At 52.4% G+C, this 18,338-nt stretch overlaps 1 protein-coding gene across 1 annotated transcript in view; it reads left to right on the top strand.

The window, feature by feature from the left end:
- Positions 1-18,338, top strand: part of DEPDC1 (DEP domain containing 1) — a 319,914-nt gene that overhangs the window by 142,451 nt on the left and 159,125 nt on the right. Inside the window, exon 5 of the mRNA XM_086953850.1 lies at positions 6,033-6,163. Within this exon, the coding sequence (XP_086809976.1) occupies positions 6,033-6,163 (131 nt within the window). The remainder of the gene's footprint in view (positions 1-6,032; positions 6,164-18,338) is intronic.

The raw sequence follows: 18,338 nt of genomic DNA, 5'->3' as shown, positions 1-18,338 counted from the left end.
TGTCCCCTCCGGTGCCGTCCTCGGGCGATGCCGTCCCCGATGCCACCTTCACTCTGGTTCCGACGTCGGAACGGCGCCGCTGGGCGGCGCTTGGGGAGTTTTACTTCAATGCACCGGCCTCATTGGTTGACAGCCCGGAATTTCAGGAGATGGGTGATGAGGAGTATTGGGAGGGGTCTGAGGACCCTCTGACCCAAGAGTATCCGCCTCTAGAGGACTGGACAGGTGGCCTTGGGGATGCCAGTGGTCTGGACACCTCTCCAGACACTGGTTTTGTCTCGCCTCCTACCGTGGCTTCGGAGGAGGGGGCAACATACGATGTGGTGTTGATGAGGGCTGCCAAGGCCTTGAGCCTTGAGCTCCCCGTCGCGGCTGTGAGGACTAACCTCCTCACTGAGGTCCTTAAACCGCAGTCATGCCCGACTGAGCCTCTGCTGCCGTTTAATGAGGCCTTGAACGACGTTCTTTTGGGCACTTGGTCCAGGCCCGCTACGGGTTCGCCCGTAGATAGGTACGTGGCCAGACTTCACCGCCCGGGCGACCCAGTTTTCCTGTCCACCCACCCCACCTGCGAGAGCTTGGTCATCCAGACGTCCACTTCCCAGACCGCATTCCCGTCGGCTCCGCCGGACAGGGAATCCAAGAGGTACGAGATGTATGGTAAAACGGTCTTCTCCTCCCTTAGTCTGGGACTGCGGTCTTCCAACACTGCATGCCTCTTGGGCCGCTACACCCACTCTCTGTGGGATACAGTCGCGGAATTGCTGCCAGAGTGTCCGTTGGAGGTACGGGCCAAACTCTGCCAAGCCCTTGTGGAGGGCCGGAATGCAGCCAAATATTCTATCCGGTGTGGGCTGGATACTACCGACTCACTAGGTAGAGCGAAGGCTACGACGGTGGCGATTAGACGCCACGCCTGGTTGAGGTCCGCCATCTTTTCGGCTGATGTCCAAAACACATTGATGGACATTCCGTTTGATGGCCGTCGCCTTTTTGGCGACAAGGCAGACCATGCGCTTAAACACTTTAAGGACTCCAGGGCTACAGCCAAGTCCTTGGGCCTCTCGGCCCGCACCAGCAAACTGGTGCCAAGGAAGGGGCGCCCCCTCACGTGCTGCCAACCACACGCCGCAGGCTAACAACCAGCACGGTGGCGGCCGTGAAAATCGCCGTGGAGGCGGTCGGGGACAACGGCGAGGCCAGTCCACACTCTCCCCCGCAGCATCCGCCTCTAAACCCTCCTAGTCTGTCCTTCTCGGCCCATGTGACGCCAGTTAGGGGCAGGGTTCGCCATCACCACTCTCACTGGCGCACTGTCACTTCTGACAGGTGGGTGCTGCAGATCGTCCGGAGGGGCTACTCCCTCCCCTTTGAGACAACCCCTCAAGCCATGCCACCGCAACACCACCGCGTATCGGGGGATCATTTGCGGCTTCTGCAGGAGGAAGTTTCGGCCCTCTTGCCAAGGGGGCCATCAAGCGCGTTCCTGGGCCAGAAGTAGGACGTGGTTGCTACTCCCACTACTTTCTGGTACCCAAGAAGGGCAAAGGGGGCCTACGCCCTATCTTGGACCTACGGAACGTCACGGGCTTCCTCCGGAAGGAGAAGTTCAAGATGCTGACTCTGGCTCAGGTCTTAGCTGACCTGGACCCAGACTGGATGGTAGCGTTGGACTTGCAGGACGCTTATTTCCAAATCCCCGTCCTGCCGGCCCACCGGCGTTACCTGCGGTTCACGGTAGGCCACGAGCACCAGCGTCCCACGGGTGTTCACTAAGGTGATGGCAGTGGTCGCAGCTCATCTGCGCAGGTTAGGGGTTTCAGTCTTCCCTTACCTCGACGACTGGTTGTTGAAGGTTGGCTCGCCCCAGACAGTCGTCAGCCACCTCCAGAGGACGGCAGACCTCTTGCACCAGCTGGGGTTCTCCATCAATGTGCCGAAGTCACACCTGTGCCCCTCTCAGTAGCTCCTTTTCATCGGAGCGGTTCTCGACTCGGCGCAGTTTCGGGTTTACCCACCCGAACAGCGGGTTCAGGATATACAGGCTCTGATTCCAATCTTTCAGCCTTTATCCCGCGTTTCAGTCAGGGTGACGCTGCGGCTTCTGGGGCTGATTGCTTCCTGCATCCTTCTGGTGCATCACGCCCGTTGGCGGATGCGGGCTCTGCAGTGGAACCTGAAGTTTCAGTGGGCCCAGCATCAGGGCAACCTGTCCGACCATGGCCTGATCTCGGAGGGCACTGCGAGACAGCTGCAGTGGTGTCTCACGGACCGCGATTGGGTCAGCGGCATATCCCTCTCCCTTCCTCAACCGGAGCACGTCGTTGTGACGGACGCGTCCCTCCAGGGCATGGGAGGCCACATGGGAGAGGCGGAGATCAGAGGCCTCTGGTCTCTGGTCTCTGGCGGAGTCCCGGATCCATATCAGCATTTTGGAGCTGCGGGTGATTCGTCTAGCACTGAAGGCATCCCTCCCCTCTGTCCAAGGGAGTGTAGTGCAGGTGTTCACGGACAACACCACCGCCATGTGGTACTGCAACAAACAGGGCGGGCTCGGGTCGTGGACCCTCTGCCAGGAGGCTCTGCGCCTCTGGCAATGGCTGGAACATCAGGGCGTGACCCTGGTGGTTCAACACCTGGCAGATTCTCTGAACGCCAGGGCAGACGAACTCGGCCGCCGGTGCATGATGGATCACGAATGGCGTCTGAACTCTGACGTGGCACAAGGTCTCTTTCTGCAGTGGGGGAGAGCCTTGGTTAGATCTATTCGTCACCGAAGAGAACGCGCAATGTCATCAGTTCTGCACGTTGGAATTTCCAAGGCAGCATTTGCTCTGAGACGCTTTTCGTCGCGAGTGGAGTTGCGGTCTGTTGTACGCCTTTCTGCCTATACCACTTCTGACCAGAGTGCTGAATAAGATCAGGCGCGACCGGGCACAAGTTATCCTTGTGGCTCCGGACAGGGCACAAAGGGACTGGTATTCCGAGCTACTCAGTATGTCAGTCGATCCCCCGGTTCGTCTGCCCCTTCAGGAGGACTGTCTGTCGCAGCAGCAGGGAACGGTCCTCCACCCGAACCTGTCCAGTCTCCAGCTCCATGTTTGGAGATTGAGCGGCGACAGTTGAGGCCATTTGACTTGCCTCCTGCAGTCTGTAACCTCATTCTGGCACCCAGGCGTCCCACCACGAAGTCTGTATACGCCTGCAGGTGGAACAGATTTGTGGCATGCTGCACAGCAAAGGCTGTTGATCCTCTCTCTGCCCCTCTTTTTGAGGTTCTTCTCTTACTTCTTTCTCTTGCCCAGCAGGGCTCTGCTCTGGGCACTATCAAGGGCTACCTTTCTGCTCTTTCAGCCTTTTTTAAGGCTGCCTGATCAACCTTCTTTGTTCAAGTCCCCTATCGTAACAGATTCTTGAATGGCATCACGCATACGTTCCCTCCTGTGCCCTTTGTGATGCCTCAGTGGGACTTGAACTGGGTTCTTACTTTTCTGATGTGTGCTCCATTCGAGCCACGTCACAACTGTCCTTTCCGCCTTCTTACTTTGAAGACTGCCTTCCTGGTAGCCATCACCTCTGCCAGGAGAGTGAGTGAGCTTGAGCTCCAGGCTCTATCCTGTAAACCTCCTTTCCTTTCAGTCCATCCGGACAAGGTTGTGTTGCGGAAAAGGCCTTCTTTTCTGCCCAAGGTAGTCACGGCCTTCCACATCGGGCAATCCATCACCTTGCCCACCTTCTTTCCGCCGCAGCAGAGAGAGAAAGAGAGGCACCACCGTCTGGACCCAAAACGTGCGCTCTCGTTCCTTCTGGATCGCACAAGCCAGTTCCGGGTGGATGACCAACTCTTTGTTGGTTACGTGGGCGCTAAAAAGGGGAAAGCGGTGCGCAAGCTGACCATCTAGAGGTGGATCATCTTGTGTATCCAGGCGTGTTACTCCTTGGCTAAAAAGGAACCCCCTGTTGGGCTGAGGGCTCATTCCACTCTGGCCACAGCGACTACAACTGCCTTGGGCCGAGGAGTGCCCTTGCAGGACATTTGCCAGGCGGCTACGTGGGCCTCGCTGCACACGTTTGCAAGACACTATTGCCTGGACAGCCAAGTCCGGAGGGATGGCTTCTTTGGCCGTTCCGTCCTCCAGGACTTTCTGGTGTGATTATTGGTTCGCAGACCCACCATTCGTTAGTGATAGATTCCTTACCGACCCACCCATCCTCCCCGTTCTCCGAACCGATATCTAGGTTTAAGGTCATCCCCTTTCAGGGCCCTAGTTTGAAGGCACCAGTGTTGGTTTTTAGCATAGCTCTGCGTTTCTGGCGCGGAAAAGCTGTGTCTAAGAACTGACGTCAGCACGCGGAGGCGGCTTCTAAGTACTCCGTCATCACGGCGCCCACGACGACGGACGCGGAGCCGCAGACGACGCCTACCGACGCGCAAGGGTACTGCTACGCAAACATTTCCGGATCCAGTCTGACGCCTGGGGATATTCTAGAGTAAGGAATCTATCACTAACTAATGTCTCTTATAGATATATCGTTACACAAGTAGTAACTTGTGCTTCCCGCCAGTCTTCCCGCCAGAGTGGGGGTCAGAACTGGTGGGGGCCGGTTGCGGAGTACAGCAAGTGGCCTGGAGAAGATCACAAAGGCGGCAGGCCTTTGAAGCTTCCCCCTTCCCATCCTTGGGGAGGAGACCTAGCACCTCACCCAGGATGTGCATTGTTGCAGGCCCAGGAGAGCAGGGTGTTCTCCACCCAGGTGTCCAGGAACATGTCTGCTGTGTGCAGCCTAAGCAGCCTCTCAGTCAAGACGTGGATTGTAGGTTAGGTTTTCAGGGGGCATCTCTAGGATGCCCTCTTTTGCATTTTACATTAAATCCCACACTGGCATCAGTGCGGGTTTAATGTTCTGGGAAGTTTGATATCAAACTTGTCAGTCTTCAGTGTAGCCATTATGGTGCTGTGGAGTTTGTAATGACGACCTCCCAGCACCATATACCTCTTAATGGCATCACTGCACTTACAGTGCCCAGGAATGGCCCTGGGTACTGTAGGGGCACAGGGCTCATGCACCTGTGCCCACACCGCTGGCATAGGGCACCCAGCTAGAGGGGAGACTGAGGTATGCCAGGGCAGTGGGGTTTGTGGGCTTGGCATACAGGAATGTGTGCCATGTCGACTCTCTGTCTAGTTCTGCACTTAGACACTCTGCAAAGGCAGTGTGTGGGTGTCAGGGTACAGGGCCCCTAAGGGTGGCACAATAAGTGCTGCAGCCCTTAGGGTACCTAGGTGTACCATTTACTAGAGGCTGACAGGTGGCCAGAGATGCTAATTGGGTTTAGGTTTCAACACAGTTTTAGGGAAGGAACACCGGCCACAGGCCCTGGGCACCTGGTTTGCAGGAGCCCAGGTCACACTCAGTCAAAGCACATCAGTAGTTAAGCAAAAAAGTAGGGGCATACCAAGGCAAGGAAGATGGCACTTTCTCACAGATGGCCACTCTTATTTATATGGTGATGTCCAACGTATATATTAATGATAAATCCTATAAAAACTATTTCGACTTGGGTGAACAGACAGTTTTAATATCAGGACTGCACACAGATTTTACCATAACCCTGATGGAAGTGCTTACGTGCGAAACACGTTGGCTGAGCTGACTGATTAAGGCTTTAGAGAGAAGTAAAGGAAGAATTTACCACATGAATGCGTGACTCCTGTAATAGGACCTATGTCTCACATACTAAATTGGTATTGAAAAGAATATATACTATAAACATTGCTCCTTCAATATCCCTAAATTTGAATTGATAAATTTGGGATACAAGCTTTTCCGTTCCAATCTTTCTTAATTTCCTTATCACATGGTTCATTAGCAGTGGGTTCATGAACAGTTGAGTGCATGCAATTGTAATTTAATGAAATCTAGTCACACATACTAATGCGACCATCTGAAATCCCACACTGTTTTGTTTTTTCGTTTGTTGACACTTAAAATCTTAAACAATTTAATGTAAAATTTATATCATTTTTAAGCTTGCAGAAAATTTTAGGCCTACCATCCCTGGAAGATGTGTTGGATCCAGCGCAAATAAATCCTCACTCTGTTATGTACAACATGAACAATACCAGCAAGCATGGGGTCGTGGTTTTGCAGAACAAATCAGGTTGGTTTTTTTAAAGGTTGAAATTGTTTTGTTTTTATTGCTGTTATATATTTGAGGCTGAATAATATTACTGGTAGTCCGGCCATGCTTTGAGAAATGGCATGAGAGGGCTAAAGACTGCCAAAGACACAATTTTCTAAAGGTAAACTTTCAGTTTCCACTTTGAATGTTTGAAAAGTGGGCTTTTCAGAAGAATAATAATGATTTAACTCTCTCCCAGATCAAATGGACTTTGGAGTTTGGAGGCAGAAACAGGACCATTTGTTTTGATTACATGTTTATTTACTGGCGGCTAAAAAAATATACTTCTGTGTCATGTAAGAGTTCTTTTGACTATAGTTGTAAGAAATGTGTTAGACTGGTCATCCTTAGGGTGCTCTTCCCCCAACCGTTTTGCTTTAAAACATGGTAACATTGGCTTATCTCTTATTGGCTTATTTAATTTGCTTGTAAGGCCCTAGTGAAGTGGTACTACGCGTTCCTAGGGCCTGTAAATGAAATACTACTAGTGGGCCTGCAGAACTGATTGTGCCACCCATTTAAATAGCCTTTGAAAACCTGTCGCAGGCTTGCTGCTGCAGCCTCTGTGTGGCGTTTTAAGCTGCCATTCCGACCTAGCAAAATAAACCTTTGCCAGGCAGAAACCTTCCTGTGTAATGCGTATGTCACCCCTAGTGTAAGCCCTGGACGTCCCAAAGGGCAGGGTGCAATGTTTTTAAAAGGTAGAACATGTTTTTAAGAGTGAAAAACTCTTAAATTAGTTTTTGACTATTACGAGGCCGGCTTCTCCCATATGTTAACATTGGAGTTACCTTATAACATTTAATAAGCTGTAACTTTCAAATTGGAAAAGGTAAACAGGTAGTTTGGTTTCTTTGGAAATATAGTGAAAATCCTCTCATGATAGCATATTTTTGTTTGTTTTATTTATTGCAATTACAAAAATGCCACTTTTAGAATGTTGAAGAACAAATCTAGGACTGCGAGTCATTGACAGAGTGCACTACCTGATGCACTCCGGATGAGTGCTTACAATGTTAATCAATGTCTTAGTGTTACAAATAGCACAATCATAAGCAAAGTTATCAAATAAAGAAATGTTTCAATATTTAAAAACAGAAAATTGACTCAATTTAGCGGAGTCTTCAATTTGTTTTATTCGCAGATGAAAACTTCAACTAACTCCTTGGTTATTTCATATGTTCAATGTTGCATTCTGACATGGATAACAACTCTCCCAATGCATTTCTGGTGTAAAAACTCCCTTCGTCAGGGGAAATCTACAATTGATGAAATGTACATTGATGCAGCTACTTTGTTACAGCGAAATTATTACATAAGCATGCCTTTGACCTCCGGGATGGTTAAGGATTACGGCTTCTAAAACACAAGGCTTGTGTTACATGAAGATTGATCTGAAAGGACCATATTGTGAGTGCATTGCAGAAAAGGTAGCGTAAAATAGGAAGAGGAATGGCATAGATGTGACTAGTAGGCCTGTGAAACTGAAAACCTGATCGCCAGTGCAGTGGGAAATCCCAAAAATAAGGTGACTTGGTGTCCATGTGAATAAGAACAACCAGTGACGAAAAGAAACGAGGAAAATCAAACGTTGTACCACAACTCTGATGCAAACGGATACTGAAATCAATCTGTTGCCCGTTCCAAATAAAATACTGCCCCGCTGACCAGGTGACAAATAGACCCAAGGCAACCTACGTGACAAAGAACAGATAGAGAGTGCGTGAGCACTTAAGTAATTCCTCAAGAGAACATTGAACTAAAACACCACAAAGCTAAAACCAAATATGCTATTAGACTTGCCTCTTGCTCAAGGGACATTGGATTATCAGAAACTCTTTGTGTGCATGGAGACTAATGTGGAAATGGAAGAATAACTTCCTGGTCATCCACATGCAGCTGCGTAAACAAAATACCAGGGAAAGGTTTGTGACCCCACTAAGTTATTTCTATTTCTATTTCTATCCTGAAGACTTAGATGTGCTTATCTGAAAGAAGCAGGTTAGTATTAGATTCCTTACCTTAGAATATCCCCAGGCGTCAGACTGGATCCGGAAAATTTTGCGTAGCAGTACCCCTGCGCGTCGGTAGGCGTCGTCTGCAGCGCCGCGACTGTCCTCAGCGTCGTTGGCGCCGGTATGATGTCGTACGAGTACTTCGACGCCACCCTCGCGCGCTTACGTCAATTCTTCATTTTTCTGCGCCAGCAAGCCCAGGTCTGGAGAAAGTGGTACCCTTTAGTCACTTTTTGACTAAGCTTTTTCGATCCTTTTTGGATCTGTTTCGAGTCGCACGACTCCATCGGTGCCGGTAGGGATGACCGGGTTCAATGCCTGTGCCGACTGCAGCCGACTGATGTCGGTTACCGACCCCCATCGCCGGTGCCTACATTGCCTGGGGCCCGACCACGATGACACGTCGTGCCCCGACTGTCGGGCCTTGGCGACGAAGGCTAGGCAGGAGCGGTCCCGCAAGCGCCTCGAGCTCCGGCAGTCGGCCCAGCGCCGTTCGAGGTCCCAGTCAGGAAGGAGGTCGAGGGGCTGGTCGCTGGGCCGGAGTCCTCACAGCTCGGAGAGTCGACACCACTCATCGGGCTCCAAGTCCTCGGGTAAGAGGAACAAGAAGGCGGAGAGGCAACATCGCTCTTCTGACTCCCCCCGACGCTCGCGCGACACAGGTTCGGCTGACACCGCCCACACGGCTCCGCCTGAAGCCGCAGGCGTCGCAGCCTGCTTCATACCCGCCGGTCCCTGGGCAGAACGCGACGCCGGAGGAGATCGGCGCCTTCCTGGTGGCCATGAGGTCGCTCTCTCCTGCGTCTGGTTCCGCAGCGCCTTCGGGCCAAGCAGCCCCGACTGGGAGCCCAAGCGGGCCGGGTGCTTCGGCGCCGGCGCGGTCGACGACTTCAGTCCCGACGCCGCAGGGCCCCACTGGATCCGGTTCTGGATCCGGGTCGCCGCTGTTCGACCTTACGACCCTGCCGGCGTCTGCCCCTAAGGTGTCATCCCCGGCTTCGTCCCGCACGTCGTCGTCCCCGATCCGGCGTCCGGCGCCGACTGATACAGAGTTATTCGAGGATCTGGGTCCATCCTTTACACCTGATTTTCAGGACATGGACGACGAGGGAGACTGGGGGGGTCCGAGGACCCCCTAGCACGTGAGTGCCAGTCATTTCAGGACTGGACACAGGAACTAGGGGAAGCCAGTGCCTGGATACCTCCCCAGACACTGGATTTGCGCCCCACCCCCCTACAGTGGCTACGGAGGAGGGGGCAGCTTATAGTGTGGTGCTGACGAGGGCGGCCAAGGCCTTGGCTCTTGAGCTCCCTGTTGCAAAGGTGAGGTCGAACATCCTCACAGAGGTCCTTAAACCGCAGGCAAGCTCTCCGGTGCCTCTACTGCCGTTTAATGAGGCTCTCACAGATGGCCTGTTGGGCACCTGGTCCAGGCCCGCTACAGGTCTCCCTGTAGATAGCCGCCACCGTCCGGCTCCGGGCGAACCCAGTTTCTTGTCCACCCATCCCACCCGAGAGTCTGGTTATCCAGGCCTCTACTTCCCAATCCGCATTCCCGACTGCACCACTGGATCGGGAATCCAAGAGGTATGAGCGATTCGGATAGATGATGTTCTCCTCCCTTAGTGTGGGATTGCAGTCGGTCAACACCGTGTGCCTCTTGGGCCGTTACACCCACTCTCTGTGGGATACGGTCGCGGAAGTGCTGCCTGAATGCCCATAAGGGGCCCGGGCGAAACTCGTTCAAGATCTCGCGGAGGGAAAAGACACAGCACGGTATTCAATACGGTGTGGACTGGATACCACGGACTCGCTGGGAAAAAGCGATTTCCACATCTGTGGCGGTTCGCCGCCACGCCTGGCTGAGGTCCACCAACTTCTCGGCTGATGTCCAAACCACCCTTATGGACATGCCGTTTGATGGCAGCCACCTCTTTGGTGTCAAGGCAGATAATGCGCTGGAACGCTTTAAGGACTCCAGGGCTACGACCAAGTCCTTGGGCCTATCGGCCCCGCGTCAGCCAACTTCTGCCCAGCGCTCCTTTCGTGGCCACGGAAGGGGCGCCCCCACACGTCCTGCCAGCCACAGGCCGCAGACTACCATTCAGCGTGGCGGCAGGCGTTGTTACCATCGAGGCGGTAACAGGGGACAACTGCGCTGCCACTCCACAACCACCCCCGCATCCGCCTCAAAGCCTTCCTAGTCCGAGCTTTCAGGCCTATTCGATGCCAGTGGGGGGCAGGGTTCGCCATCACCTCCTCCACTGGCGTTCCATCACATCGGACAGGTGGGTGCTGCAAATCGTCCGAAAGCGCTACTCCCTCCCCTTCGAGGCGACACCTCCAGCCATGCCACCGCAGTACCACCGCGTGACTGGGGATCACTTGCAACTTCTGCAAGAGGAAGTTACGGGCCTCTTTTCAAGGAGCCCATTGAGCGCGTTCCTAGACCAGAAGTAGGGTGTGGTTGTTATTCCCACTACTTTCTGGTTCCCTAGAAGAGCAAAGGGGGCCTACGCCCAATCTTGGACCTACTGAACGTCAACGGCTTCTTCCGGAAGGAGAAGTTCAAGATGCTGACTTTGGCTCAGGTCTTAGTCGCCCTTGACCCAGAAGACTGGATGGTAGCATTGGACTTGCAGGACGCATATTTTCACATCCCCGTCATGCCGGCCCACCGGCGTTACCTGCGGTTCACGGTAGGCCACGAGCACTTTCAGTTTACCGTGCTCCCCTTCGGCCTTACCAGCGCCCCACGGGTGTTCATGAAAGTGATGGCGGTGGTCGTAGCTCTTCTGCGCAGGTTAGGGGTTTCAGTCTTCCCCTACCTCGATGACTGGTTGTGGAAGTCGGGCTCGCCCCAAACAGTCGTCAGCCACCTCCAGACTACGGCTGACCTCCTGCACCTGCTGGAGTTCTCCATCAATGTGCAGAAGTCGCACCTGTGTCCCTCTCAGAAGCTCCTCTTCATCGGAGCCGTTCTAGACTGTTGGACTTGGCCCTTCTGGCAGGTTCACCCCTAGACTTTTTGCTTGTAATGGTGACCTGGTGATGGTGATTTTTGGGTTCTGCGCACTTTCACTGTGTCCCAGTGGGAAGTGCGTGCGCACTCTGAGTGCATGTGATGAGATAGGCCTGCCCTCCCATAGGAATGCATGGGGAATGTATGTGTCCCTGGTAGTTCACGATGCGTGGGGTGTACAGGTTCGAATTTGATATGTGCGAACTCGAGAGAGTGAATGCTTCGCAATGCTGTATGTGGCATGAGTGTGTCTTGTGTACAAATGCCACTTCTAGGAGTTGGCATATTAGTGTAAAATATGCCTGGCGTGTGATTGGCTGGACCCGGCTGGTGAGCCTGGCTCCAGGAAGGCTTGATGGGTCTGCCCGGTGGTGAGTGGGAGATTAGCATGCTGATGGCTGGGGAGGAGTGTACCTGTGTCCTGAATGAGGCTGGGTTTTCTCCAGACAATGCTGGCTCCGCCCCCTGTGGCGCGACTGATGACCCTAGCCCTGCCAGTGAATGAAATGGGTGGTTGAGCCATCAAGAGTGCTCCAAAACCAGCTACGACTGGTTTCTCCCCCACCCTGCACCCTTAGACAAAGGAATGTGGTGTATAAAAATGGGGCTGTGTCCCTACAGATGTTGTTCTCTTCCAGGATCCTGCCTGAGGGGCTGCTGCTGTTGCTGGGCCAGAGGACCGCCACTTGGATTGTCTCCCTGCCTGGAGACCCAGTGAGCTGGCTCTGGGCCCAGCCTTGCCCCCCCCCCCCCTGCCTGCCTAGAAGGACTTTTGCTGGGCTTGTTGGCCCCTAGCGCCTGGGAGCGCTTTTGATTGCCTTTTGGCGCTTGAGAGCGCTGTGTTGTGACCCAGCGCTTAATAGCACTTTATTTGCCATTTTAGCGCAGGGAGCGCTTTAAATTTCATTTAGCGCTTGGGAGCGCTCTGGGTGCTTTGGCCGGTGCCCACCCGGCATCTTTTGCCAGCGTGCTGTGTTGCTGCCCCAATCGAGTGCCCACCATGATTCATCGTGTATTTTAACGCAGCCGGTGCCCACCCGACATTGTCCTTCGAAAATCACAGCCGCAGCCCAGGAACCGTGGCCGGGCCGCTGCCTAGTGCGACCCGGAAGTCCCGCCTCCCTACCCCCAGGGCCGCGCTGCCATTGGCGGCCCCAGAGGAAGTCAGGCAGATTGCAGCGTGACGGTGCCAGGCTGGAGAAGCAGGAAGCAGCCTGCACGCCCTGCCGAGGCTCCTGAGCGAGGGAGAGCCCCGTGGTAACCGGCATAGAGGAGCCGGTAGCAAAGGCGGCCGCCAGAGCGATGCCCCAGAGGAAAGGAGCCCTCCGGAGGAGAGAGTCCCGCCGGTGCAAGAAGCCAGGTGATGGCCTCCAGCCGCAACAGGAGACCCGGTGAGTGTCAGTGAAGGGAGGGGGCGTCGGGGTACATTGCCGGTGCCCGCCCCTCTTCTTTAGTGCGAGGCCCGGAGTGTTGGGAGGCCCGTGGGGCCTCACTTGATCCCATTTCGAACATAGACTCTGCGCAGTTTCGGGTTTATCCTCCCGAACAGCGGGTTCGGGATATTCATCCTCTGATTCCGATCTTTCAGCCGTTATCCTGAGTCTCGGTCAGATTGACGCTGCGGCTTCTGAGGCTGATGGCCTCCTGCATCCTTCTGGTGCATCACGCCAGGTGGCGGATGCGGGCTCTGCAGTGGGACCTGAAGTTTCAGTGGGCTCATAATCAGGGCAACTTGTCCGACCATGTCTTGATCTCGGAGGGCACTGCAAGACAGTTGCAGTGGTGGCTCACGGAACGCAATTGTGTCAGTGGCAGATCCCTCTCCCTACCCCAACCGGAGCACGTAGTTGTGACGGACGCGTCCCTCCAGGGCTGTGGGGGCCAAATGGGAGAGGCGGAGATCAGAGGTCTCCGGCAAAGTCGCGGTTCCACATCAACCTTCTGGAGCTGCCGGCGATTCGGCTTGCAGTGAAGGCATTCCTCCCCTCTGTCCGGTGGAGTGTAGTGCAGGTGTTCACGGACAACACCACCGCCATGTGGTACTCCAACCAACAGGGCGGGGTTGGGTTGTGGACCCTATGCCAGGAGGCTCTGCGCCTCTGCCAGTGGCTTGAACATCAGGACGTGACCCTGGTGGTTCAACACCTGGCAGGTTCCCTGAACGCCAGGGCGGACAAACTCAGCTGTTGGTTCATGATGGATCACGAATGGCGTCTGAACTCGGACGTGGCACAAGGTCTCTTTCAGCAGTGGGGAGAGCCTTGGTTAGATCTATTCGCCACAGAAGAGAATGCGAAATGTTATCAGTTCTGCGCGTTGGAATTTCCAAGGCGGCACCCGCTCGGAGACGCTTTTCGTTGCGAGTAGAGTTGCGGTCTTTTGTACGCCTTTCCGCCTATACCACTTCTGCCCAGAGTGCTAAAGAAGATCAGGCAAGACCAGGTCCAAGTCATCCTTGTGGCTCCGGACTGGGCACGAAGATACTGGTATCCCGAGCTACTCAGCATGTCAGTCGATAACCCGATTTGTCTGCCTCTATAGGAGGACCTTCTGTCGCAGCAGATGGGGATGGTCCTCCACCCGAACCTGTCCAGCCTCCACCTCCATGCGTGAAGATTGAGCGGCGACAGTTGAGGCCATTTGACTTGCCTCCTGAAGTTTGTGATGTGATTCTGGCAGCCAGGCGTCCCTCCACAAAATCGGTATACACCTGCAGGTGGAACAAATTTGTGGCATGGTGCACAACAAAGGCTGTGGATCCACTCTCTGCCCCTCTTTCAGAGGTTCTCATCTTTCCTCTGTCTCTTGCCCAGCAGGGCTCTGCTCTGGGCACTCTAAAGGGCTACCTCTCTGCTATTTCCGCCTTCTTAAGGTTCCCTGATCAGCCCTCTTTGTTCAAGTCCCCAGTTGTAAATAGGTTCTTGAAGGGCATCACTCATGTTTCCTCCTGTTCCTTTCGAGATGCCTCAGTGGGACTTGAACCTTGTTCTGACTTATCTGATGTGCGCTCCTTTCGAGCCACTTCATAACTGTCCTCTTCGTCTCCTTACTCTCAAGACTGCATTCCTGGTTGCCATCACCTCTGCCAGGAGAGTGAGTGAGCTCCAGGCTCATTCTTCTAAACCTCCTTTCCTTTCTGTCCATCCGGACAAAGTTGTGTTGCGGACGCGACCCTCTTTCCTGCCAAAGGTAGTCACAGGCTTCCACATCGGGCAGTCCATCACCTTGCCCACCTTCTTTCCAAATCCCTCTGAAGAGAATCTCCACCGTCTGGACCCAAAACGTGCGCTTTCATACTGTCTGGATCGCACACACCAGTTCCGGGTGGATGACCAACTCTTTGTTGGTTACGTGGGCGCTTAGCAGGAACGGGCGGTGCACAAACGGACCATTTCCCAATGGGTCGTCTTGTGCATCAAGGCTTGTTATTCTCTGGCTAAAAAGGAGCATCATGTTGGGCTGAATGCCCATTCCACTCGGGCCACGGTGGCTACTACTGCCCTGGGTCGGGGAGTCCCCTTGCAGGACTTCTGTCAGGCTGCTACATGGGCCTTGCTGCACACGTTCGCAAGACACTACTGCCTGGACAGCCAAGTCTGGAGAGATGGCTTTTTCGGCCGTTCCGTTCTTCAGGACTTTCTAGTGTGATCATTGGTTCGCAAGCCCACCACTGTTGTTGGTATTGCTGGGGTATCTATTCTAAGGTAAGGAAGTGTGGCTCAATTGTTAGAAGAGGCAGACCATGAAGCAGAGGTCAGACCCGGGACCAGGGTTCAATTCCCGACGCGGCAGGGTCTTGAGCCCAAAAATGTCCACGGACTCGATAATTCTCGCTTCGGTGCCTGCTCGAATCACGGGTTCACACTCTGCAACTCCGGGCAATAGCTTGCCTAATCTCCACTAGGGCCCCCTGCGGCGGGATGCCTGGCTTTCACCTTGGAGGTGCCCAGTACGGGGTATCTCACAGGGAAAAACCACGACGGGTTCCCAAAGCAAGCGCTTAGAGACTGTTGGTGATAATGCGCTATATAAATATAAATTACAATTACAACCTGTTTCTTTCAGATGCACAAGTTACTTACCTTCGGTAACGATATATCTGTTAGAAACAGTAGTTAGTATTAGATTCCTTACTGTCCCACCCATCCTCCACGTTTCTGCGAACCGATATCTAGGGTTAAGGTCATCCCCTTTCAGGGCCCTAGTTTCATGGCACCAGTGTTGGTTTATATCATGGCTCTGCGTTTCTGCCGCGGAAAAGCTGTCTATAAGAACTGACATCAGCGCGCGATGGCGGCGTCTAAGTACTCCGTCAACCCGGCGACTGATGCGGACCCACAGATGACGCCTACCGACGTGCAGGGGTACTGCTACACAAAATTGTAAGGGTCCAGTCTGACGCCTGGGGATATTCTAAGGTAAGGAATCTAATACTAACTACTGTTTCTTACAGATATATCGTTACCGAAGTTAAGTAACTTGTGCAACGCTTACCGCAAATCCAATGATAAGAAAGCCTCAAGTGGCGTATGCCGGGCAAACCATAAAGTGATGAAATAGTCTATCTCCTGCTGACTCACGACACGTACTACAAAACAAAAGAAGTCCATGGGACCTCTGCCCTATTCTATGAGGAATATCCCAAAGTAGTAAATCAAAAGTAACTTACCACTTCAGAGCGTCAACTGTGTCCAAAGCATAATCAAAAGCCCAAGTTTATTAGTGCAACTTCCGCGCAGTGAATTTAAAACAACAACGCAATCCCATTCCATCACATAACTCGTACAAGTGACGTGCATGAGTGCACACAGAAATAGAAATAATACTGCGGAAACCCGCGCGGTTACTTAACACCTTGGCTGCTAAGCAGATTCCCCTCCTGTGCTGACATTTGATTTTCCCCATTATTCATGACGAGCTCAGCTCGTCATGAGCACACGAGAGGTGTACCGAAGGGGTTAAAGTGCTCACCTCTACGTGGATGATATTGTGAGGAAATAATGTGCACGTTTACAAAAACATGAATGTTGGCATTTTTCTGTCCTAGTCATTTTGACCCTGCAGCCTGTCTCTGAATCACATGACTAGGTTTAGTTGTCAGTTCGCCTTTGTGCATTCCTCCTAGACAGCCATACACAATAAAGAGCTTAAGTGTGCTTGGATGTGCCATCATTGGCAGAATGGGAGGGCATGCTGTTACTCACTTCTCGACTTACACCTGATTAGGTTGTGTCCTGACTATACACAAAGGATTGCATACCTCCTAAAGTTAGGCTGGAGCCAGGGCAGAGGAGGCAAGAAACCTGTGTATTACAAAGGGAAACCTCCTTTAAGCTTCCCACTTAAATATTGGACCTCGGAGACCAACTCTTCAGTACACTCCTTGACCTGTGGGTTCTTCAGAAGAACTGGTTTTCTGTCAGAGGGGCTGTACCGCTCTGCTGCCTGCTTGCTGAGAAGGAAGATTGGACCTGCACCATTCATCCCAAGCAGAAGTGACTCCAAGGGTCTGAAAGCTGACTTTCTGGTCTGAGCTACAGGGACATAACAAACTCCAGAAGCTCCTTGCAACTGCCAAGCTGATCTGCTACCTGGACCTGCCACTGGACATGCCTTAGCTCTGCTGGCCTCTAATGGGGTGGGTTCCTGATCCACAAGTGGTGCCCCTCAGGTCTTAGACCTGTGGTGTGGCTTGGTTGTCCTCCCCTGTGGTTTTTGGGCTCTTTACAAATGAGCCAGTTCGAGCAAATACCTTGCTGCTCGCACCCCTAACCAATTTTAAGTTCCAGGTGATCAACGTTTCGTGCTACAGCTTCAACCACCTCAGTGACCACCAATGCGAAGCACCAGCCCACACTGTCGACGCAGACCGATCTGCACACTACAGCACCGTCCGTCCGAGACGCCTGGCTGGCTCTTCGCGCTACTTAAGTGGACACCGTGGCTCTCTCCCTGCTTACCATGGCCTCTTCCACCACGAACAGAACTCTTGGTGCTGGACCGAGAAGGTGACTTTCAGCAGGACTAACCTGCTCCCTGTACTTGACCTGCGCTCCATCGCGGTTGGCTTGATCTTTCTCCCGATCTCGTTCTACTAGATCGCCTTAAGTGGTGCTTTGTGCTTTTAGGTGGTATTTTGACCTAAATCTTTAAAATTGTAAATCTCCCGTTCTACTGATTGGATTTTTGTAATTTTGATGTCAATGTATTTATTATACTCTGTTTTCTTAGTTGATGTGGGATTTTTATAGTGTTCTGACTACACGTTATTACTGCTTGTGTGCTGCATAAATACTTTTACACATTGCCTCTATGTTCAGCCTGACTGCTCTGTGCCAAGCACAGGTCAATTTAGCGTTTGCTTTTGACTTCACCCTTACGAGTTGTGGTTGCTGTTTAAGAAGGGTTTAATTTCCCCTCTGCCCCCTCCCCCATGCGGTAACCAAATTTCTTTAAAATGTGGATCGTTATTTGGGGTGGGTGTCTTAAAACTTAAATGAGTAATCACAATACTTTTTGGGGTGAACCCGCAAAGTCACTGAATTAACCTGTGCTCAACACCTCCCTGGTACCTGTGCAACATAGCAGCCAAGCTCAACTTAGGGCAATTTGTAAACTATTTATTCAGTACCCCAACAATCATGACACTAACAATGCAAAACAATAAAATTCACAAACCAGATTATAAAGTAGAGTAACATTTTATAAAAAAAATAACAACGAAAAGACAGAAAATCCACTAAGGGGAGCAGGAGATTTGTGTTAAAGATTTTTTTAAGCACAAATGGCACCGAAAAACACAAAGCTCCAATAACTATCGTTGGTCACAGTGGACCAGTACCTACACCTGATTAGAGGTCGACTGCAAGGCAGCTCAAGTTGAATAACCTAACAAGGTTTGTCCCGGTCAACGATTTTACCTTCTAACTTGTGGCCTGAGTAAGAATTCCTCGTAATTTTACGACCATACATAAACTCCTGTTTACTCATGGTTCGCAGTTATGAGTGATAACGTATTTAACACAGCCAATAATGATCTGATGTGTTAAATACTCAACCTTCATTAAATTTCGGCAGGTCAAACCTGCTGAAATTTAACAGGGGAAAACATATGGTA

Source organism: Lissotriton vulgaris, chromosome 1_1 (genome assembly GCF_964263255.1).
Source record: "Lissotriton vulgaris chromosome 1_1, aLisVul1.2, whole genome shotgun sequence".
NCBI classification, from domain to species: Eukaryota; Metazoa; Chordata; class Amphibia; order Caudata; family Salamandridae; genus Lissotriton; species Lissotriton vulgaris.
The sequence above is the reverse complement of the archived record's forward strand: the minus strand, read 5'-3'. Positions and strand labels throughout refer to the sequence as shown.